Below are 25,180 nucleotides of genomic sequence, written 5' to 3'. Positions count from 1 at the left end.
AGAGGACTGAGCCTAAGAGGGAAAAACCCTCACGACCACCTTCTCTGTTCCTTTTAGAAAAGCAAAAACTGGAGGGGAGGACTTCCAGTCCCCCGCTCCCTCCCCTTCTAGTCGCCTTTTACTATATATATATATATATATATATATATATATATATATATATATATATATATATATATATATATTCCTATGAGTCCACGGGGAAAATGAAACAAGTTCCATTTTCCCGTGGACTCATAGGAATATCTTGATCACGCGCACAATTGTGATCCTTTCCAATATATATATATATATATATATATATATATATATATATATATATATATATATATATATATATATATATATATATGCCAGATACTTATGTCACCACCCTGGGTAGGATAAACAATTTTGACTGCCTGTGTGGCGACGCAACCACTATACCACATAAGCCCGTGTCTGTGTGTGAACACTAGGTAACATCTGTCCAGCTCCAGCATTTCCCCTGAACCAACAGATGTACCCTGGTGACGTCCGCTACACAGTCTATTGCCCACAACATGGTGTCCAGTCTCCTCTGCCATCTGATAACATGACCACGTCCAGGCATTACGAAGACGTTCACCCCTGCCTAATGCTACCACTATTTTCTTTTTCTTCCTCTCCACATACACACACACGTGTGTGTGCGTGTGTGTGTGTGTGTGTGTGTGTGTTACTGCGTGTTTGAGGTTACAACGCGGATTAAAACGTCACTTTTGGCCAGGCTTTATCACTGGGAGTAGTACTGTCTCGTCAATGATCACCTCAATCCAAAGGAGTTCACATTTCCCCGCTACTGGAAGTAGCGTAGCACGCTGGAAATAGGTCCCTGACAACGCCTTACCTTCCAGTCACAGGATACCCTTCCGTGGGGATCCTGCAGCGCTCAGGAAACCAGCCACGTCCGCCGGGGCGGGATGGGGCAGGTCGAGAGGTGCGTGAGGTTGTATGCGAGGTGAGTGCAGGATTACTGCGGGGTAAGTGTTCCGTGTGTGGGTGTGCAAGTTGTCTCTCGGTGGTCATGGGTGGCCTTGCAGTGTGTATAGTGAGTGTTTATAACGCGAGAGATGGTTGGCGTCCAGCGCGCAGACGAAGTCATGTTAACCCGTGCATGTGAGGGGGAATGTAAAGTTCACACAAGGTGTAGGTTCGGTATAGTGTGTTGTGGGGATGGCTGCTGGTTAGTGCTCGTCGACCCAATTACACTGCGATGCGTTTCGTCAATGAGGCTCTTGTCGGTGGAGAGAGAGAGAGAGAGAGAGAGAGAGAGAGAGAGAGAGAGAGAGAGAGAGAGAGAGAGAGAGAGAGAGAGAGAGAGAGAGAGAATACAGGCGACTGAAGTGCTTTTGAATTTGCGCGCACGGCAGCAAATTGCGTCACTAATTGAGTCCGACGGCACGAGTCTCGTTGGGGTATGAGGACCCTGCCCTCTAGTCATTACTCTCTCAAAGGTTACGCCTAAGGTTTGCTACATGTTGTGTTCATTCATATCGTCACACATCCTTCTCAGAAATCCTCTGGCCAAGCTGGTGATGTGCTACGCCTCACCATTCATCCGTAAGGTGGGTCAATAGCTCGGGTATTGCCAGCTACGCCTCACCATTCATCCATAAGGTGGGTCAATAGCTCGGGTATTGCCAGCAGCAGCAGGGATCCACCGTCATCCGTCGGCGGGACACACTAAGAGATATGCTCGACAGACCGCCCTCCTCTCGGTGCCGCTAGTGAAGCGGGTGAGGGAGGGAGTGAGGGAGGGAGAATATGTTACAAAACTGAAAGGAAAAAAAAAAAAAAAAGGGAACGTGTAACAAGAGACGAGACGACTGTATTGCTGTGACGCATCTGACGGCAGTAAATTGGGATGACTACCCCCCCGTGCGTGTGCAGCGTCGCCCCAACATTCATTTATTTCGTGTTATGTTAATTACCGCTGCAGAGGCGCAGGTGACGCCCCCCTGATACTGGCGTTCAGGCGGAACTTTCCACTTACCGGAGCAAGGCACTGTTTCCGGGAGAGAGAGAGAGAGAGAGAGAGAGAGAGAGAGAGAGAGAGAGAGAGAGAGGAACTATGCCTATACTACTCTGATAAGGTCAGTCACTCGATAAAACTCCAAAGCGGAAAATGACAAAATGGTGCGTTAGGACGATAATATATATATATATATATATATATATATATATATATATATATATATATATATATATATATATATATATATATATAGTAAAACAAGCCAAACTTATAAAGGAAGACCTACCTAGCAGCTTTATCCGTCTCGGAGGTTATATAACCGTCCCACACCAACATCACAATTTGTAATTCTAAAATATATGTAAAAATGAAGTTTTACCCAACAAGACTCTAGGAGAGGAAGCCAAGAGGCGCAGCAGCTGCCGTGTGGTAATATGTATGTGCTCATTAGTGACGCGTCAATCAACGATCCTTCTCTTATTTACCGGGACAGACTCGTGGAGGCAATTTTTCAAGGAACTGACTGTCACACAGGTCACAGTCAGGGACCAGTTTACCACGGAGGTCACAGTCAGGGAACAGTTTACCATGGAGGTGACGTTCAGGGAACAGTTTACCATGGAGGTGACGTTCAGGGAACAGTTTACCATGGAGGTGACGTTCAGGGAACAGTTTACCATGGAGGTCACAGTCAGGGAACAGTTTACCATGGAGGTCACAGTCAGGGACCAGTTTACCATGGAGGTCACAGTCAGGGACCAGTTTACCATGGAGGTCACAGTCAGGGACCAGTTTACCATGGAGGTGACGTTCAGGGAACAGTTTACCATGGAGGTGACGTTCAGGGACCAGTTTACCATGGAGGTCACAGTTAGGGAACTGTTTATCATGGAGGTCATAGTCAGGGACGAGTTTACCATGGAGGTCACAGTCAGGGACCAGTTTACCATGCAGGTCACAGTCAGAGAACAGTTTACGGGGAATAAAGGCCCCTGTGAGAGTTGACGGGTTACGACACAGTGGTACCCGGGTGATGGGGAACACAAAGGCTGTGCTCGAGGCTGACGGGGGACACAGAGGCTCTAGTGAGGGTTGACGGGGGAGACACAAGAGTTTCTGGTGTGGGGTCGACCAGAGGACAGAGGTCCAGGTGAAAACTGACGGCTGAACAGTCGCTCTGGCGAGGGTTGACGGAGGGAGGGGAGACAGCGGCTCTGGTGAGGGTTGACGGGGGTGGAGGGAGGGACAGCGGCTCTGGTGATGGTTGACGGGGGGGAGGGAGAGACAGCGGCTCTGGTGATGGTTGACGGTGGGGAGGGAGAGACAGCGGCTCTGGTGAGGGTTGACGGGGGTGGAGGGAGGGACAGCGGCTCTGGTGAGGGTTGACGGGGGTGGAGGGAGGGACAGCGGCTCTGGTGATGGTTGACGGGGGGGAGGGAGAGACAGCGGCTCTGGTGAGGGTTGACGGGGGTGGAGGGAGAGACAGCGGCTCTGGTGATGGTTGACGGGGGGGAGGGAGAGACAGCGGCTCTGGTGATGGTTGACGGGGGGGGAGGGAGGGACAGCGGCTCTGGTGAGGGTTGACGAGGGTGGAGGGAGGGACAGCGGCTCTGGTGATGGTTGACGGGGGGGGGAGGGAGAGACAGCGGCTCTGGTGAGGGTTGACGGGGGTGGAGGGAGAGACAGCGGCTCTGGTGATGGTTGACGGGGGGGAGGGAGGGACAGCGGCTCTGGTGAGGGTTGACGGGGGTGGAGGGAGGGACAGCGGCTCTGGTGATGGTTGACGGGGGGGAGGGAGAGACAGCGGCTCTGGTGAGGGTTGACGGGGGACACAAAAGGAAGGGGAAACCTTCACGTCATCTCAAGACCCGAGGCGATGCTCTGAACGCCATGTAACCTCTCTGGCCTCCTTGGCCAACATACGTATCTTAAGTCACTCTCCGTCAGGTGGGTTCCGTGTTGAGGCGTCAGGCGTGCGTGCTCTGATAACGATGGTCGCTCGGTGATATGACCGCCGCCTGGGGTTGCTGCGCCGCTGCTCCAGCATTTCGTCGCCGTTCTTCATCTACTCCTCGAAGGCGATTTAAAAAAAAACTGGACGGAGTTATTTAAAACGTCTTGTGAAAATACTGGTCTTCAGCCAATCTACACGTGGATAGGAAGGAAGTTGAAGAAAAATGCCAGTTTCGAATTAGTTATTCCTTCGTTAAACATTTAAAGTTTCTCGTTAGTTACCATCAATAATGTCTACCCTTCTCAAGTTTTCATACTTCATCGTTATACATGACCTGACGTAACCTATGAAATAAAAACGTTTTACGTTAGGTATGGCTGAACAGGCGTATCGCTCATTTTAGAAAAATATATATTTCAACTTCTTTCGTCGACATTTGAGAGAGAGAGAGAGAGAGAGAGAGAGAGAGAGAGAGAGAGAGAGAGAGAGAGAGAGAGAGAGAGAGAGAGAGAGAGAGAGAGAGAGCACGGAAATCGTGAAGCAATTCATGAGGTAACAACACTTACCCACTGGTAGAGTTCGTGACCCAACAGCATTACTCACCAGAAGAGTTCGTGATGGATCAATGCTAATAAAGTGGCACAGTTCGTCACAAACAGCGATACGCCATCGAGTTATTTAACGCATCTTCCCGCAAGAGATGATAATCCATCTCCTCTTGTAATTTTCTGCTTCGTTGAGAAAATGAATATAAGTTGATGACAGACTTGAACAAAGTGGATTTGACGGCGGCGCTGGTGACATAACGAAGCCAACGATCACATTTACGAGATGAGTGCTTTTTGTGAGGTGATGAGCGAGAGACCCCGCAATTTTGGGGTAAGGGGTCGAATCATGGCGCTTGGGGATGTGAATGCATACCAGTTGAAGATATAAGTGAGGGGCATGGAAGCCCTGGGTATAAGTAAAAATGGGGGGGAAAAGCTTGTCGAGCAGTTATACGCAAGTGGGTTTGGATGTCAACCAACATTACTGGATCGGGCGGTAACTGCCAAGCATGCAAAGGAGGAGTTGTTGAATGTGAACGTGTTGAGAAGGTGGATAGTGGAATGTCTGATCATAACTTGAAGGGTGGAAGAAGGGAGATAAGGGAGCGTGTGGAAAGAGAGGTTAATGTCTGGGAGAACAAATTAGAATATGTCTAAAGATATAACTAGTACTGACAGGGTTGTTCAGATGCAAATATTGGGGTCTTAAACATAAAAAAAATGAAGCCCATGGATTTGATACTCTCGTTCGATACTTCTCGTACGAGAGGTGTACATGAAATAATTTGGCGTTTGGAAATGTTGTTAGCACTGCTAACAAAATATCCGAACGAGTTTTTTTTTTTTCTAACTTCACTCTTTGACAATGTACGTTATAGCCCTTGGGTATGACGATCCTGGCCTCACACCAGCCCGATATGGTTCAGGTCACAGGTATTCATTACCCTCGAGTAGTACCGCCTTGCCCAGGGCGATATGAAGATACGTGTACAGATGTAGCGCACCGGGTACAGAACCTAGGCGAACTTCTCAACCTTCTGTGGCAGCGGGGTTCGAGTAACACCTGATCAACCTCCTCGGCCAGCCAGCGCGATACGCCTCATTGGTTAAGTTCGCGTGGCGCTACCCAACCAGACAAGGGGTTAGGGAGGGGCTCCAACACTGTCCATTATAGTCTTGAAGAGTGACCAACAAGTGTAAAAATAAATGAACGCATGTAACCCGAGAGAGAGAGAGAGAGAGAGAGAGAGAGAGAGAGAGAGAGAGAGAGAGAGAGAGAGAGAGAGAGCGCGACGCAGCAACAGAACGCTTCTGAAATTATGAATCGTCAGGAAAAAACGTGTAAACTTTTTTTTCCCCCGTCAGATGATTCGGTTAATGGCGTGCGTCACGCCCGCGTCACGCTGGGTAGTGTGGGAGAAGTGTGGTTGCTAACCATCGACCAATGGTTGGTGTAAGCGACACGTCACGCAGGGGTGGCTCCGGCGCACGTTACCGCCTACGCTGTAGTACAGTGAAAGCCAGCGTTACACTCCATTTTTCCGAGTTCCGTATTCCTCCCTTTCAACTTTCCATGCGGTTCAAAATCATACGCATAGCGGTACTCCCCTACTGAAAGCGAGCCTGAGGCACCGTCATCCATTACTCGTTTTCTATATAACTTTTAATATACTTTCCATGAAACGTTCATGTGTTTGCTCTCGCATTTCGTAAATTTCTCTCCACCATCAGTATTTACCTTACTTTTAAGAGGCAATAAATAACTCAAAGCGTAAACTGAATTAAAATAAAATCATACCAACTGATCGTACAAATGATATTAAATTATACCAACTGATCGTATAAAGAATATCAAATTATACCAACTGCTCGTACAAATAAAATTAAGCTATACTAACTGATAGTACAAATATTAAATTTTTGCCAACTGATCGTAGAAGTAAAATCAAAATTATGCCAACTGATCGTACAAATGAAATAAAATACCAACTGATCGTACAAATATTAAATTATACCACTCGATAGTACAAATAAGATTAAAAGATAATCTAAACTGATCACAGGAAGCGTCGACGGCGGCCGCCGTGTTCACCAGGTAGATCGGCCGATGATCATGATTGCGCTCCACTTCCCTGCACTCCAAACAACACACACGGAAGGCGAGATCGAAGTTCCTTAATCCAATTCCATTGTCAGCTCATGTGCGGCACGCTCCGGGGACTGCGCTCTCATGCCTGGATATATTTGCACCGCGCTGCGCCGACCATGAACAATAGTGTGTGTTGACGTTTCCTACCCCAAGGCATTGTATGCAATGCTGAATATATTCTCGAGAACTTGCTCGTCTGTTCACGGTTGAACTCAATGACAATTTTCTCGATGACTAAACTGAAAATGACGAAAATAATCTGAATACTATCATATGTACTATATGATCCACTTCAAAATCCGGTCTAAAGAAAAAGGGCAAGGAAGCTACGTAGAAAACGGAGGTAAAGAGGCTAAACTAAAGCAAAATACAAAAAATGGATTGCTTAAAGCTTTTGTAAGTGATACATGGAAATTAAATACCTACCAGCACACATTACAAGAACAGAGGAGAGACATGAACAAAGACGTCCTCACTCGTAAACTGTACCAGAGTAACGTTAATAAAGAGAAAACGTTCAGTTTCACTCACTATGGCTCGGTCTTGGGCCTGTATCCCCCGCCCGCCTCCATGTCTCTGTCCTTGCTCTTCTCGGACTTATCTTTCTTCTCCTTCTTCTCCGGGTGGTCTTCTCCAGGGGCAGGCCGCCTCATCGGCCTCGTTCTTCAACTTCTTGTGTTTCTTATTTTTGGCATTGGGGCCTTTGGTGAAGCCGGTGCCTGCCAGGTGGAGAAAGATGGACAATGTACTTTTAAAGTCTGAACAGTGAATATGTGCATATATTATATCTGTATGATCATGCCGTCCCTCTCCCTCAGTGAGACAGTTATCATACTACCTCTATCTGTTACTACTACAACTACCACTGCTGCTATCATTACTACTACAACTATCAATAGTATTATTAGCACTACAATGCCCACTACTACTACCAGGGATGAAGCTGTTTCTGAATTCCTGAAGTGACAAACACAACAAAATAGACCGAAGCACCACTAACCCTGACTCCATCTACCATATTACTGAGAGCTTTAATCCGATGCCACTTGTGTTTTGACCACCACTGCTGCTGCCACTATCATACACACCTGCTACACCTCCTGATGTTAACATCATGTGATACACACACACTCGATCAAGATGGGGGGAAACTTCACTGAGGTTAGTGCCACGTAGTTTACAATGGGTCCATCATATCTTAAAGGTCAAGTTTACAATTCACTTCTACTACTGCTACTGGGAGCTCGAGGTCGCAACAAAGAACGTGGACTGGTACCCCGCCTTTATACGTACATCCTGGCGCTATGCTTCTCCACTCACCCACCCTACCATCGAGGTGGCGCTGATCGTGCTACGCTCTAAGGCCCTTCAGAAGGGTGGGTGACATCGTGTGCAACCTGGGGTGTTTACGTGCATATATAGTGATTTTTTTTTCTATTTATTTTTTTACCTGGGGTCCTGCCGGCGGTGGCTGGGGGCGGGGAGGGCGGGGCCGGGGGCGGCGGGGGGTTCCCTGTCCCGTGGGAGGAGCCTGGGAGGTGACCGTCCAGGGAGTCTCGCTCGGGATGGTCCGGATACGCTGCAGGAGAGGAGGATAGAGGCAGAATTAGTAGGATACTCGCGCTCTGGGACGGCAAGTGCATAGGATTAGTTAGGATACTTTCATAACGCATGGGAGGCGAAAGGATATGGGTAGGGTGGTTGCGTAAGGAGACGCAAGAGGATTTTACTAGTAGGATGCTCGCAAAGTATGGGATAGAAGACGCACATGACGAACGGGGATCCCGAACTTAAGGATAGGTGAGACGTGACTGTGGGACAGAACACCCGACCCTCAAGACAACACATGCTTAATGAACGCATTGAAAAAAGAGAGACACAGGAACTTGGTACAACATTGTGACGTGAAGAGGTTTTGAAGACGGAGTGATCGGGAAAACGGGAAGCAACAGAAAAACTATACAAGAAATGGAAACGGGAGAGTTTATTCTCCGACTGTTTACTATCATTTCTCTTTTGGAGAGAGAGAGAGAGAGAGAGAGAGAGAGAGAGAGAGAGAGAGAGAGAGAGAGAGAGAGAGATAGAGAGAGAGGCGTGGTTTCACAGGTGTTTAAAGGCCAAGGAAAGTTGATGCGCGTTGCACAGGTAAAATACGGAAGGCGCCATAGCCAAGCAACATCTTGAAGGAGTATAGAGGAATAAATCACTGTGATCATAAAGTTTTCAATTGCATTGTGTGAAAAACAACGACTATCGTTTCACAACTCTTATCAGGAGCAGATTACCAGCAGAAGAGCAGGAAGTCAGACTGAAGGAATCGAAAGGAAAGTTGAAGAAATATGAAGGTGGAGATGATGTAAGGAGGTTGTGAATGCCATACTCTGAAGTGTATCGCAACGCTCGAGGCATATTACCTTCGGTGCTCCCACGACGGTGGTGGGAAAGGGACCATGGAAAGCTATGTGAAGGATCTAGATCGATAATAGGTAATAACTGTTCCCGACAATAGATCGTCCAACATAGCGAAAAGTGCAGGAACACTAGACAGGCCGCTCGAGGTGATGTACAAGTACGAAATAAAATGAGAATAACAAATCCTTCAAATTCACGTGGGGATGTGCCATATTATGGGCCATCAACGATGACAAACACAGTCTTCACCCGTAGAGTAGATTAGAAAGCAGATGGATCCACGGTAATTGCAAAAAGAAAAATCCACCAGATTGAGAAGGAACAAAGTGTGGTCAGATGATAAAATTATTGCATTACAAGTTTTCTAGAGAAAAAAAATTGGTGATAAATGGCTGTTTGAATGAACTGCTTGTTTCTGAACTGTAAAAGGGTGTTTTAAAACTATCTTCCAGAGTATCCTTGTTATAAATTCAAACAAATACAGGCAGGCAAAAGATGGTAGGTCGAACATTACATACGTGGCAGGGATGAGTCAGGTGGTTATGCTTGTTCTAGTTGAGGAAAAGAAAACATTTGGCGTTCCACAGGGCTGAGTTTAAGGGCCGATGCTGTTCGTGATTAATGTACATGACTCTCAAGAAAGACTTATGTTGTACCTGAACACGATTGCTGGTGTGCTCAAAACCACGAGAGAAGCGAGTATTCAGGATTGTGATAACCCACAAAGAACCTTACACAGACTCCATCCTAGCCAAGATGCCAAAAAGAGATGTTGACCAAGAAATATTTACACATATTGCAGATGGAAATCAGGTTATGTCGCATATCTTTGCTCACCCACCTACGGAGGATACAGTATGAATTTATTCGAGGGTGGCCAAAGAATGGCTACAAAAAACCGTGATTAAAACATTGGGTCCCTATGACTGTAGAACTCATTGCCCAAGTATGCATCACCACACCATCACACACACAAGTTTAAGAACCTGTATTATAATAAGGACTACAAGAATAGTGCGTTCAAGAACCGAGTCTACGAGTGTAGAACTCCCTCCCAGTACGGTACAAACAGGTAATTAGAAGCTCATCTCGTTAAAAGAAATAAATGTTTCGATGACCCTTCACTGTCGTTTAATCGAGTACGTCATAAAACTGAAAAACAGACGACGCATGCGATGTCTGATGTGACGCGCAGTCACCGACATATCAAAGAGCTGCTCCTCGGGTCCTGCACCTCGCTGAGCATCTCGTCACCTCTTGACTGCCGCTGTTCAGCGCTGGGCCGGACCCTCGATACGTACCAAGTGCAGCTACGCTATGTACACGTGTCCAAGCAGTCCACGAACACCAGGCACCTCCTCCTCTGTCGAGGACTGGGCTTCTTCTCCAGTGGCTTGGAGTGGAGGCTCTCCTCGGCCTCGCCACCGCCAGCCGACCCTGTCCTCCGAGACTGAGGTATACAAATGGGGCATCTCAAGCCGCAAGACCTGCTGATGACTAACTCCACGATGGCTTAATCCCCTTCAGCATGGCGGTGCAACCTCTCGAGTACAACGGTACAAACAGCTTGAACAGGAAGGTAATGCACCTTGAGCATGATGTTGCAAGCCCTTCAGGTCGACGGTACGACTGGAGCACGACCCCTTCAGGTATGACACCCTGAGCACGACCTGTGGGTATGATGGCTTGACCAGACGACACCTGACCCATAAGGATTAAGTCATAGAGGTCGGGGGCCATCCTATCCAAGAGCAGTGCTACTCTGCTCAAGTAGTTCAGCTAAGGTATTTGAAGAAAAAAATTATTCCTGAGAATTCTAAGAAAACAAACGTATCTATATTCGATATCCACACACACAGGCACACGTTTCAAGAGATGGGACTCAACGACTGTAAAACTCCTTACCCACACAGGAATTAAGAACCCATAAAACTCTTTCACAGCGAGACACGAATAATCCATAAATAATCAAAGTGAGGAAACACTGTACCAATTGTGGGCGGAACGTCCGATACCAAGGTAAACAAACATGGCGTCTTGACCAGCCAACAACGCGTCGGGCTCAGCGGTACCGAACCTGGTCGTCACTGGTGAAGTCATCACAACCATAAAAGGAGGACCCTTGGTAAGTCCTACTTAATGGCTGACTTTCCCAGAGAATAACCTTCTGGTGGTGCTCCTGGCGGCGTCAGGGTTGTCGAAAGAAGTGGTGTTAATGGTGGTTGGTGTCAGCAGTGAAGTCAATGACGAATCTCCACAGTGACGAGGAAGGTTTATACAATATACAAACTGATTATCATAAGATGACAGTTTAAATAGGAGGAAAAAAATGCACCACTAAGTTACCTCATCGTTTATAACGAAAACAACCTTGTTAAATGAAACCATAAACATTCATCATTGACATAATATGAACGAACCGTGAAACTGCACAAAACTTTTGAGACCATAAGCATATAAAAAAAGCAAATAACATTGTAAACATGACAAAATGAATATCGTTGGCTGTTCTCAGAGAACAACCAGTTTCACTGGGGGGCCTGTGAGAAACATGTTGCATAGATAACTAACCCCGCAAAGAAGTTGGAAGAGATTTGTATCACTGAATGAATAGTGTGTTCATCTTTAGCGCTTTATGAAACGTCACTGCCGATGAAAGTTATGACTGACCGATATCTAACTGGTAATACACAGTGTAGACTCACTGCTGCTGGTAAACCAAGCTAGGTTTGACAAGTGGACACTCACAGCTGCGGGATCGACAGACTGGGGAGCTTAGTGTAGAGCTAATACAGGAGGTGGACACTTAACTAGCCAAACAATGCATTCACTGTCGTTGCTGCAACAGAAATCTTTGAAATTTTGAAATCGGCGGCAGTGAACTGCCAACACTACTGGAATGACTCCTACTGGGGTCTTTAGCACCAGTGCCGTCACTGCTGTAGAAACGCCTACTACAGCAATCACTGCTGTATTGTAAAACCGAGCAACAGTGCAGACATTACGGTAGCCCTATGTCTAACAACAGTGCTCTCTCTCTCTCTCTCTCTCTCTCTCCCATGACGGCTGTTGAGCTGGAGGGAAAGGTGGATGGGGGAGGTAAATCCTGCTTTACAATCCCTACAAAAAGGGTAAGATGACGACTTCAAATAACCTCGTCATGGACCATCAGGTCTCCTGATACCTGTCCATTCCATCTATGGACACTACACCAATCAAGTACCTGCCTAACAGTGCAATTGTTCACAACGGTACAGGCAGTCAATGCTCAAGTGGTGTACCTATAAGTGGCCCCATTGTGGGCTCAGGGTCCGGTTCGGCGGCCAGGACTCGCAGAGCCTCCTCCTTCCCTTGCCCGCTGGCCACCTGCTTGGCCAACAACACCCGCTGGTGCCTGTGGTGCTTGCAGTTGCATCTGCTCTGCTTGGGCGGCATCCTGGCCAGGCAGGACCAGTGCAGCGGACGCATAATACTACAGCTGCTCCTCTCTCTCTCTCTCCTGCTGCACGGCCGCCCTCTGGCTCCCGAGGTAACAAGTGACGGCTGAAAGGTATGGCCTCTGGCTTTCTCGTCTTGTCAAAACATCGTAACTCCCTGCGTGCTGTAAGGCTACTGTGCTCCTCTTGATTTGCTGATACAGTTTATCCTGTAACCTTGAGGAATATGGGGAAATGATGTTCTCTTTCTCTACGATGCATTTCACTATTTTCTCTCAGGTGATCTGAAGATCTCGTATCCTTCACATCACTACAGACACACTGAAAACGTCATGACAGTAACCTGACACCAGTTCACCACAATACATAATCAGTTCTTCTACAGCGTGTACACTCGATAAAAACGTTCCACCTCAGGATTACAGGAGCGAGCGGTGTGTGAAACACCTCTTCTCGCTATGGGCCTCGCGGCCACACTGGCGTCGGAGTTCAAATCACTCTGGCAAATCATCCAAATAGTCTCACTTCCGGGCAACAGGGGCAACACATGCTTCCACAGACTTCGTACACTTTTCACACATTCTCGTACACTGGAAATACAGGTTGTGTGTATATGAATGCTCCCAGTGCTGTATTTAGTAATGTAATAAAACAAACTAACTAGCAGTAAAAAAAAAAAAAAAAAAACTAGTAAACGATATGGAACTTTAAGTTTACCTAAGTAAATAAGTAAACTTAAGCTTCAGTCGCATGCTAAATGTTTTCAAACATTTACCAGTCCATTACATTAAATACCTCTCTCTTCACGTGGGTATATCTATCTATCTATCTATCTATCTATATCTATATATATATATATATATATATATATATATATATATATATATATATAAACGTTTCAGAGGTAACGTTGACCCACCGTGACACCAACGAATTGGCGCCAATTTTCGTCCCAACGTGAAAGCTGATCTTTGCAGGATGGACAAAAATGTTGAGATAATAATGCATACTTTAAAAGACTGAAAAGTTGGTGCGCGATAACAATAACAATAATAATCTTGGTTTCCAAGTGCAAAAGATATTGGTGAGCACAGTTAACATACTAATTACACTGTATATCAGAGGATGCCAAATAGCTGATTGGTGCACATATTGACTACTGTATATAGCAGGGAATGCTGGGTAGTTTATACGAAAACGTTAAATGACAAACATATCAGAGTTTACTCGTTTTCTAAAAACCCAAAACTTTATAGTTTTCTTTAACAGTTTTCTGAAGAATTGTACTTTTTTAAATCCGCTTTATGAAGATTCGTTTTTTTTTTTCTCTCGTTTTCTTAAAAAACAGAAAAGTTGAAGATTAGATATTTTTACATTTTCTACGACCGTTTTCTACGATCTTGTCGGAGGGGTGTCTTAAACATAAGCCTCGCACGTCTTAATGAGAGTACGTGACAACTTTCTTCTCCGTACCAACGTCACGTCCCAACCTTCAGCACTCACCTACTTCTCCGGCGTCACTCTCTCCAACCCATCCACACTCCCCTGCGTGAACTCCCAATTTATATTTCTTCCCACGAACTCCAACCAGTTCACATAATTGAGCGCGTATCGGCCTGCCAACGCACTCGTCTCTCGCCACAGCCACCATGATACTATGATAAAATCTTAGGATGGTAATCTGATGTAATGTAAATGTAAGGATTTTTTTTTTTCTTTTCAGCACTTGTGTCCTCGGTAATCTACCTGCCTTTTATCTCCCTTCCTGAACTACTCAAATCCAAAGATATGCTCTTCCAAAAAGACGTACAAAAATTAACCATATATATAATATGTATATATATATATATATATATATATATATATATCCGTGTGTATGTGCGATTCAGGCCTGCCACGCAGGATAAGGAAGTCTGCGCCGCCGATGTAAAGGTTTTAGCCAGGCAGATCAGGAGAGAAAGACGAACCAACATGACTCACGACGACCGGACCAGCCTCGCCACTGAGTGGCAGATCTTCCGTCCCAGCGACGACGTCTTCGCCCTCGCTCTCTACTTCATGAACAAAGTGGCCGAGATGTTCGATTAAGGACGGGATGCTGAGGGTGAAGCAGGAGGCCAGGTCTGCCACGTCGACTGACGAGGCTGGCAGACCACCACCACCACATCTCCCGAATGGTTGAGCACCCAAAGTTCTTCGAGGAAGAAATGAACCCGAAACTCCACCTCTGAGGCTCAGTCGGGTACCACTGGCAGAGCACTAAGGCTTATCACAGCTGGTGCTGCCTCTCCTAACGTTGTCAACACACACACACACACAAACTACACATCCGAGCCGTTTATTCACCAATCATACGTCGCTGTTGAGTGGGTGTACAATCTTCAGTATATCTTCATGAATGGTTTTAAGGCGAGTGAAAATTCAAAAGGAATTCAAATACGGAAATTGTTTCTAGAAAACGATATTTACATTTGGCAAGAGTTACCGACTTCATGGCAATTACGAGGGAGAGGTTACGAGAGAGAGAGAGAGAGAGAGAGAGAGAGAGAGAGAGAGAGAGAGAGAGAGAGAGAGAGACGCATATACCACAGCGACACTAACACAAAGATATACACAAATGAGCGTGCGCGCGCGCGCGCACACACACACACACACACACAAATACAGTTATACATACACACACGAATAACCACACTGACCCATATACCACGAGGTCAGAATGTATGTACATACCTCATCACAATGATCTAGTCGGTAAAGTTTACCGGTGTTCCATGATAGAAATGAAGTATAAAGTCTATCGATGGATAATCCCAGCTACCTTATAGTTACATACTTTAGTAACTGCTTATGGAGGTCGGGTCAGTACCACTTATTGCTGTTTAATATGAGGATCGAAAACCCAGCCAATAAACACTAGCATGTCGTCCTTAAGAGTCATGTTGACAACTAAGCCACCGTTCATATAAAGTTATCTCGGTAATGAAGTCAATTAATCTCCGCAAACCCACAATCCCAAATATCGGTTATAAAATATTACTGAAGGACTGACACCATTGCATGTACAATTCGTATATCATATTCATCATATATACGTACAAAAAATCCAAACGTAATGTAGTAATATAGCGTAAATGATTCAGAACAAAAACGCCAACCAGAAAAAAAATATACAGAGACAAGAACTAACACACCTACACACCCTCACAAGTAAAGACAATACAGCTGGTCAGAGTTTACTGCACACACACACACACACACATTTCTCTCTTGTGTCTCCCCTGATGCTGTGATTATTGCACGAAAGTGCACTTGGGAACTCATCGTGTTTCATTTTCCCCATGGACTCTTAAGAAAGAACACACACATATATATATATATATATATATATATATCATATATATACATGCATGCAAAACTTTATTCAAAATTTACCATGATTTTAAAAACGATTTCTCCCATCCCACAACTAACTCATGAGAACAGCTTAAGGTTGTGAAAACGGAGAGAAAACTGACAACTAGACTTAGATTTTAAACGAATGGCGTCTCTCCCTGTCTGACGTATGACTTAACGGACTTTCATACCGTCTGGCGTTGTACCGCGGCCGGTGCAGGGAGGGTTGGTACACCTGTGTACCATGCACCGCCTCACGTGCATGTACCAGAATGAAAATATGAATATAAAGATAACCTAAACCAGGAAATCAAACGTTACCCAAATACAGTCAAGTAAACGAATTGGAAATATACGTACAGGATCGTCTCGCCGACCCTTTTGTTTATCTTACGTTTTCTCTCACCATCGTTTTCTCCTCTTGAACTCGTCGCTTCTGGGGTGACTCTCAAAACTACATTAAACCTTTTTGTTCCCACATAAATCTCTCATGAACGTAACTTCTTTAGGAAAATCCTAGCAGGAGTTGAAAACATGAATTACTTCAGCATCTGCACGAGTACCAATTAGCAATATCATATAATATAATACAAGAAATGCATTTTGATGATGCCTTCCTCATCATAAGAATCTAAAATTGCCTCCTGTGTACAAAATCTTGCGTACTTTCAGCTATAAACTGATGAGGTCTTTCTAACTGTGTATGAAGCTTATGTTGGCCTTCAAGCACGTGACCTTAACAGCTTGAGTCTCGGTCGAGTTTGGACCACATCAATCAAAGCCAAAACCATTATCCTAAGAATGCGATTAATAATGGCTATGAAGAGCAACAGAGCCGGTAGTCAGTTTAATGTGAATGCGCGACTGGTAATTTCGTAACTCATTACACCCCGCAGGTCCAGAGTTACAGTTACAAAATGTATATGCAGCTGACTCTCTTCAACCACCTAATATCCAACGGTCTCTCAAATGTTCCCATTTTCTCTCACCGTCGGGCGGAAGAGAAAACGGGCTGCCAGACTGTTAAACCGTATGCGGGTGCTTACCATATGTCGTGGATAACTGAGAAGCCGCGAGTTAATTACACTGAAGGCTGTTACGGGATAGGTGTGTTGAATAGGCGTGCTATGAAGTACCCGTCAGCTGTGAATACCGCAACACAGAGAGTAACTGTTATGTACCGAGTGACACACACACACACACACTTCCTTGCTAGTATACAGGACTTACGATATCTCGTACATGCAACTGGATATTTACGAACGGTAATACACAACAGACACAAGGAGAGAACGGAGGTGTTGCTTGAGGCTGGCGGCGGCCGACCACCAGCAGGCGCAGCGAAGAAAACGCGATGACATTGTTCCCGCAACGTAAACAGTAACGGGGAAAAGATTAACAGTTTGAGAACAACTAAACCGGGAATATTACTCTGGATTCCCACACATTCGCTCTCTCCCTCACTTAATATATATATATATATATATATATATATATATATATATATATATATATATATATATATATATATATATAGGAAAGGATCACAGTTTTGCGCGTGATCAAGATATTCCTATGAGTCCACGGGGAAAATGAAACACGAAAAGTTCCCAAGTGCACTTTCGTGTAATAATCACATCATCAGGGGAGACACAAGAGAGAAATATAACAGTCAGTTGATATACATCGAAGAGACGAAGCTAGGACGCCATTTGGTAAACAAGTGATATATATATATATATATATATATATATATATATATATATATATATATATATATATATATACTATCTGTAATATATGTTTACTGCTTCTCGTGTGATCAAGGTAAAGTCAAGAGATGAAAAACTTTTAGTCACTGAAACATGAGGAGAGGAAGGGGGTTCAGCTCCCTATTCATTCGCCCTCTACAACAATATTGGGAACTCGTAGTATTTTTTTTCTCTATTTTGAATATATATATATATATATATATATATATATATATATATATATATATATATATATATACACACACAAGTTGGCTCACAGAGGGAGAGAGCCACGACCCACCTGTTGTGACCACGTCTTCCTCCTCCACAGAAGCACAAATTTCCGGAGTTAACCTGGGGCGTAAACCTTGGCTATCGGCCTTACGTACGTGCACACGAAAAGAAAAAAATGTGCCTTCCCAGGCGACTCCGATGAATTTCGGAATGATCGATACGACTTGTGCTACCTCGGTAGGGTTGGTACGTGTGCATGAGAGAGAAATTTCCCAACAATTGCGGTACCCCCACTTTATATAGTTCTGCCATCGAAATATGAAATCCGTGAAACACCTATTATGGTAAATGACAAGAAATGTCGCCAGCAATCGATATATTACAGTGTTATGAAGGTAGAGATACCAGTGTAAGGCCAGACCCGCGGGCATATTTCAAAATCTTTCGTCATTGGTGTCATATTGTTTTAAGCAAAAAGTGTTAAGGTACTTTTTTTTATCGCGCGTATAACATATGTAGAATATGCACGTGGGCGTGGCGTTCGTGAACGTGGTGCATGTGGTTAGTGTACGTTAACCTACTGTACGTGGACTTGATTGTACGTAACCATGACACAGAGGAGGAGGAAGAGAAAGTGAGGAAATCATAGTCATACTAGATATTATAATCCATCAAGCTTTTCATTTTTTTGAGGAAACTACACACACACACACACCACACACACGTTAATAGCACCTGTCGTGTTCTAAGAGATCACGAACAGATCATGTCCGTGTTCGTGCGTCCGTCACAAAGCACCACGAGGAAAGTAATTCACGGACAGAATTCTGACGCGGTCACCTAACAGTCTATCCCTGTGTCGGTTAACTTGCGCGTGTTGGACCCGCCACCACAACAACGTGGTTCATTCTTTCTCCTCCTCTTATTCGTCTTTTCTCTCCTTCCTCGTCTTTTCATCCTGTCCGAGACGTGGCTGTGAATGGAGACGTCTTGGTCTCACTCGATGAAACTACACAAGTGCGTGAAGTGAAACACATAAGCGAGATAGCGATGATAAGTGTGGAAGACCACGTTTCACCTGAAACACATGTTGCACGTGGGGTGGAGGATGTGTACAAAGGCGAGGTTCGAGACCCCCCACCTCTCATCTTCGTCACTGCGTGTGGAGAACGGTGTTAATGACAATGACAGACAGACGGACGGGCTGATAGACAAGAGATAGAGATAGATAGATAGATAGATAGATAGATAGATAGAGAGAGAGAGAGAGAGAGAGAGAGAGAGAGAGAGAGAGAGAGAGAGAGAGAGAGAGAGAGAGAGAGGCAGAGAATTAGGTATATGGATTCATCCTGGGTCACTCTCGTCCACTGGTAGGATCCACAGGGTCAAACAGACCCAGAACTCCCTCTCTATTACACGTTATCCAAATGAACAGTGTGTCCTGGAGACGCTCCAGACATGTCTTACCCGATTCTTAAATGTGTTGGAAACGTGTCACATACGCGTCGCAAAACGCGTCTCAGTGTGTCTTCCAGGTAACTGCCAGTAAGTCAGCTTAAATGGTCCTCAATTGTTGCCCCAAAGTTTTATGATCTCCAACAGTGTATCTTGGCCGTCTAAGCCAATTTTAACTTCTTAAAGTTACTTAAATCTAAATGCGTCGTAAGTGTCCAAATATATCTTGTATGATTTACATTTTCTCTCTTTAAATTTCCAACAATGTCGGATTGTAAAGTCACTTGCTGATTTAGCATTTATTTTCTCCTCTTAACTATAAGAAAGGCAACCTCTGAAGCTCAAAATAAACGCTCGTGTCTGACTTCCTCACCAGAACTCCGGTACAGAAACATCTGATAACATTACGGTGGTATTGAATCCTGTTTACTGGCGCTATATCCTTCTCACCCACCCTCCCTTCCACGACCATGACTTGAGGGAAAAAAAAACAAACGAAAGTCTCAGGTTTCAGGTAACGAGCCGAACTGCTTGATTAGATGGCCAACAACCTGTAATTTAGAGAGGATGACTTGGCGTGATACGCCTGGTAGTGTTGGTCGAGCTGGGAGCCTGATGGATTGGTCTGGCCCAAGTAACAGCTACTCGCAGCGAGACCACCACCGCCATTTCAAGACCAGTTACCGACACTGTGCTCTCTCATGAACAGCTAGTCTAGTACCAAGCGAGTGCGACTGGTTTTTACCCCCCCTTGGGACAATCACTAAGATATAAGGTGTCCACAGAACACAACGTATCATCGACGGTCGAGTCTGGGTGCCAAAGGGCTTCTCCAGGATGGTCGAGCATCATCCAGTGTGGTCTTCCTTCGTGGAAGACTCCGGCTGGCACAACGACCCAAGAGGAAGATTCAAGTACGTTTAAAAAAAACACACTCGCATTCCAAGTTCTGCTCAGGGAGCAGATCGTACTTGAAAAACAATCTATTTCATTCTATAAACGAAAATAAAACACCATCAAACATAACTCACGGCACAACATGCAATGCTCATTCTCGAAGTAGGTGTGGATAAGGGAAATGCTTGATGACAGGTGCGAGGCAAGAATTTATAAAGATCTTTCTCATGCAGAGTCATGGACGTCATGCGTTGTATCAGGTCACGAGGAGCCCACCAGATGGCATGACAACACTGCTTCAAAGACTCTGATCCTACCTTGTTTAGGTTCATAATCCGGAAGAACAACACTTGTGGTGAAGGTCCAGAATTTCTCTGGGTATTTCTCCTGCAGCGACACCTCTCCCCTGACGGAGGCGTCGACGGGGTGTGGGAGGGACGATGACTTGTGAGACCTGGAGTCTCCCTCCGTATCGTTGGAGTGGATGAACCGGTGTATGTCCGAGATCGTCTTGGGTTCCTGTTCCCTCCTGTTCCTTCGATCTACTTCGGCAACGTCGCCGAAGAGCATGTGGTAGTGCGTCCCGCTGTGGCTGAAGGCGTGGCTCCTCCTCAACGTGGTGAAAGTGTCGGAGAGGGTAGGTCGTGCCTGCTTCTGCAGCTGCTGTTGCCGGGGCCTGTGTAGTGGTGACGAGGGGCCTCTGGCATCGTCGCTGGGACGATCGTTGAGGTCATCGTTGTACTGTCTTTTGTACTTCTTGACGATGGACTTGCCGATGGATCGACTCACGGACCTGCCGACTCTCTTGCTCAAGGTCCTCCTCAGCTGCCACATGGAGTCCGTAATGTGCAGGACGGAGTCGCTGATCTTAGACTGACCGACTGCAAGACTTCGACGACTAACCTGGACGGCTGGGCTGCTCACGTGACGCTTCAGTCTACTCTTCGAGTTTGAGGACTGGTCTTCGTACGGTGACCCACCCTCGTTCTCATCCAAATGTCTCCTCCTGGTCTCCGGGTTTATTTCAGCAGACACACTGATATTCCGGATTACATTTTCTCTATGATGTCTTAACTTCTCGTCTTCTTTCCTTATGTTTTTATTCTCTTCTTTCCTGAAGTTATGAAGTTCATCTTTCTTAAAGTTCTTTTCCTTTTCTTGCCTAAGATTTCTTTCCTCTTCCTTCACGATGTTCTTTTCTACATCTTTCCGAAAATTCTTTTCCTCATTTTTCATGAGGTTTTTATCCTCATTTTTCCTCAAATCCGCGAAGCTGCTCATCTTACTGATGTTCTCACTAGCATCGCTGACCCGCTCGTCCCTGGAGTTGTCCTTGTGAACCTTCCACTTGACTCCAGGAACCGAACTCGAGGGCGAGCTTCCTCTGTTACCGTCGACCGACTGTAAAAGTGGGAGACGTCGATGGACAGGCGGGGCTTCGCCTCCCAAGGCCCCAGTCTCTCTGGCGTCGGAGACGTTCCTGTCTTTCTTAGATAACCTGTTCTCAAACAGTACCTGAGGAGGAGGAGGTGTGGGTCTGAGGCCACAGTTCTCAGCCACAGTTTTCCTGTTGGCTGCTGGAGTCCCTGCACTGTTGATGTTCTGTGCGTGATGCGCGTCTCGTCCTGGAACCTGGGGGCGTCCAGATGGGCTGTCTGGAGGTCTAGCATGGAGCTTAGCTGGGGGTCTCGTATCGGACACGGGTCTTGCAGAACTTCTCTCCCCCTGGTGGGCGAGTTTGTTTTCATTCTGGTTAAAGATGGAGTTTATCCTGTGGGGAGAATTGAGCTTTCTGTGACCCTGCGTGAACGGGGAGACGGCCGGCTCCGGCGTGGATCCTCGCGAGAGGCGATCGAAGTATTCCAACTTGCCTTTGAAGGGCAGAGCCGTGTCGGGGATGCGCTTTTTCGAGTGTCCCAGGAACGAGTAGCGTCGCACCGGTATCTTTTCCCCCGGTGCGCCACCCTCGGCGTTGGGGTAAATGTAAGAAAACCCAGGTTGCATTAGCGGATGTGGCCGTCGCACGGGCGCTGGCTCATCCCTGGGTGACTTGCGACCGCTGTTGGTCCTTAAGAGTCCGTCAGGCTGGTGCCAGCGAGGCGAGGACGTGGCCGGCGAGTTTCTATGTCCTTTCTCATCCCGCGTCCGGTGAGGCGACGTTGCCCTAGGGGAGCGACCGCTCTCATTCCTGGCAAGGTGGTGGTCGCCTTGGTGTCCCTGGGGGGTCCTGGCCTCATCTTGAGACCCGTGGGAGCTGCGAGATCTTTGAGATTTGTGGGACTTGAGGGACAGTCCTGAGTGGGAGTCGGCAGCGGCGCTGCTGTTCTCGAGGCTGTCCCGAAAATCGGGAGTGTTCTGGAACAGCTGGTCTAGCCGATACCTCTCTGCATAGAGCTGATCAATCTCTTGATCGGACACCGCCGCCATGGAGAAACAGAGTCGAACGTTCCACCTCTCGTGATCAACTCTGTCAGCTTCTGTTCTGGTGTCAGTCACGCCCAGCGCATCCTTCTGGGACTCTGGAGGAGTCGAGCCATGGGCATATGACTCCAGGGGGTGTCCCACCACTCACCAGTCATAACCATCACGTGGCAGCAGCTGGAAAACAGCTGCATCAATGCCCCTCAGCATCTAAGCACCTGTCGCCTGGTATATCATGTAACATTTCACTGTTCTGAACCGATTCACCGAAACAACCACACACAAACACAGTAAGATATGAGACTGGTTATCGTACGTAAAAGACGCGATCACTGTATCACATTCCGTCTCGGGTAGCGTGTGTAGGGCGGCATCGTCGTCCGTGTGCAGGAGTGCTGATCTTGAGGAAGACCAGGAAGAGCAGCAGGAGCGAGCGGCAGGAGCGAGGCAGGGCGGGCCATGGACTGAGTGCGGGTCGTCAGCTGGCGGCCGGCACAGGAAAGGTGTAGCCAACAGTGTGGTGTGCAGGAGACACCTCCACCTAACCTACCTCCCACCCAACCACACCCCGCCCAACACCCGACAGTGACGCCTTCGTGCCCTCCACCCACGCTCCTTTTGCTGCACCAGCTACCTACGTGGGCGTAGCGGTGGTGGTAATGGTTGGCACCAGGAGCGGATTACTGGTTGGGGTTTATGTGGCGGTCGGTGGTGTTGCGGGAGGTCCTCGAGTTGATGTTGGACCTGATCGTGGTGAGGAGGGTGGTGATGACCTGATGACGGTGGTCGTAGGATGGCGTCTACGATAATAGTGAGGCTGTGATGGTCACGGTGTTGACGGCTCAGGTTGCAGAAGGGAGTCGTGCTATACTTCACAGTGCGAAGAGGTAACAGCGTCAGTTACTGAGGGCAAGTGGAAGTGGATGGTGGTGGATGGCGGTAGTCGTAGTGGTTAGTGGTCGGTGGTGGTTAGTGGCGGTGGTAGCCATGATCTTGGACATAACGGCAGCCACTCCAGGTCCACACCACACACATGCTCATTACCATAAGAGACGGTGGCTGTGGGAGAGCCTGACAGCCCTTGCTGCGGTATACCATACACCACTGTCCACCACTGGCTTTCCTGTCCGTTGCTTCTCCCCCACACACCTCCACATGGTGCTTGCTTACCTCGTCGTCGCTTCCTGTGTCTGTGTACGTCTGGCGACCCATGCTGGACACTATCTGTGCCTGGTTACTCATCCTCTTCGTCCAGCTTGGACCATCTGACACAGACACGGGATTCCTCTATACGTCAACTCTCCAAAGATGTTGTTAATGGTACTTAAGACAGGTTTTTTTTTGGTGGGGAAGCTGCAGTAAGAGCGAGGGTGCGGTGTCACACACTTAGTGTGGTGTGCGCACCTAGGCAATGCATGACACTATCTCCTACCACTTCCCTGGGTCGATCCTGGGTCCACTATATCCCTACGGCTGGACTGCACTTCATCCTGGGCGACCCGAGGTGTGAGTCAGTTCAATAAAGCATTTGTATCAACGCTGATCATCATCCAACACACACACACACACACACACACACACACACACACACACACACACACTAGACCTCCACTACAACAAGTGGAACACATGATCACGAGGCCAACCTCCTCCTCACACATGGAGTATATCACCACCTTGATGGGATCCAGATGGGGGGGAATCAAAACCCCTCAAAAAAACATTGGTCAAGGTCTCACCAGTGAGTGCGACACCCCCCCAGCCGGCGATGGTCAAGTGAGACTATCCCCGTCACAGGAATCAGGACAGCCGGACGCTCACGACAACGGACGGACGGACAGACGGACGCTCACGACAACGGACGGACGGACGGACGGACGCTTACGACAACGGACGGACGGACGCTCACGACACCGGACGGACGGACGGACGGACGCTTACGACACCGGACGGACGGACGGACGCTTACGACAACGGGCGGACGGACGGACCCAAACCCACAACAGTCAGCTGTCGGAAGGAGGAGCGGTCGCCGCCGCCACCACCGTCGTACCAACACCTCACCCCCCGGTCTGCTAATTACTTCTGGAGGCTATTTTCCCACGAGACAGCTGGAGACTTTCCATCGTGCTCCTAACAGTGTCGGCCAGGCAGGCAATCACCCTCACGGGCCAGGCCAATTATCTCGCGATAATTAAATGTTCTGGGCAATTATATCTTTAGTACCAGAGGAACTGAGGCGTCGTGGTGGTTGTCTGTGTTTTAGTTACCTTAAATTGTCGCTCATTACCAATAATTAATGTTAAGACTCTTAACCCCACAGTAAAACGTTTTAGGAGCTTACATACAGCGTAATGAAATGCTCTGTATAAACAGATTTCATTTTCGTAATATTTCGGTTGTTTCATTAATGATGATCATCTGTGCCAGTTTCCCGTGTGGGAGGGACGGTACATAGGGGTAGGAGGGTTGGTACATGTGTGTAGGAGGTACGTACGTGGGTGTAGGAGGGACGTACGTGGGTGTAAAG

The 25,180-nt window shown here is 46.9% G+C and overlaps 1 protein-coding gene across 1 annotated transcript in view; it reads right to left on the bottom strand.

Moving 5' to 3' along the window:
- The window catches only part of LOC139754530 (uncharacterized), a 46,529-nt gene extending 23,443 nt beyond the window's left edge, over positions 1–23,086 (bottom strand). Inside the window, 4 exon segments of the mRNA XM_071671836.1 lie at positions 7,179–7,291; positions 7,293–7,366; positions 8,098–8,226; positions 20,547–23,086. Coding sequence (XP_071527937.1) covers positions 7,179–7,291; positions 7,293–7,366; positions 8,098–8,226; positions 20,547–22,656 — 2,426 coding nt within the window. The 5' untranslated portion in view covers positions 22,657–23,086.
- Between the last annotated feature and the right edge of the window lie 2,094 nt (positions 23,087–25,180).

Source organism: Panulirus ornatus, chromosome 17, assembly GCF_036320965.1.
Source record: "Panulirus ornatus isolate Po-2019 chromosome 17, ASM3632096v1, whole genome shotgun sequence".
Taxonomy (NCBI): domain Eukaryota; kingdom Metazoa; phylum Arthropoda; class Malacostraca; order Decapoda; family Palinuridae; genus Panulirus; species Panulirus ornatus.
This window is presented reverse-complemented; position numbering and strand designations above follow the sequence as displayed.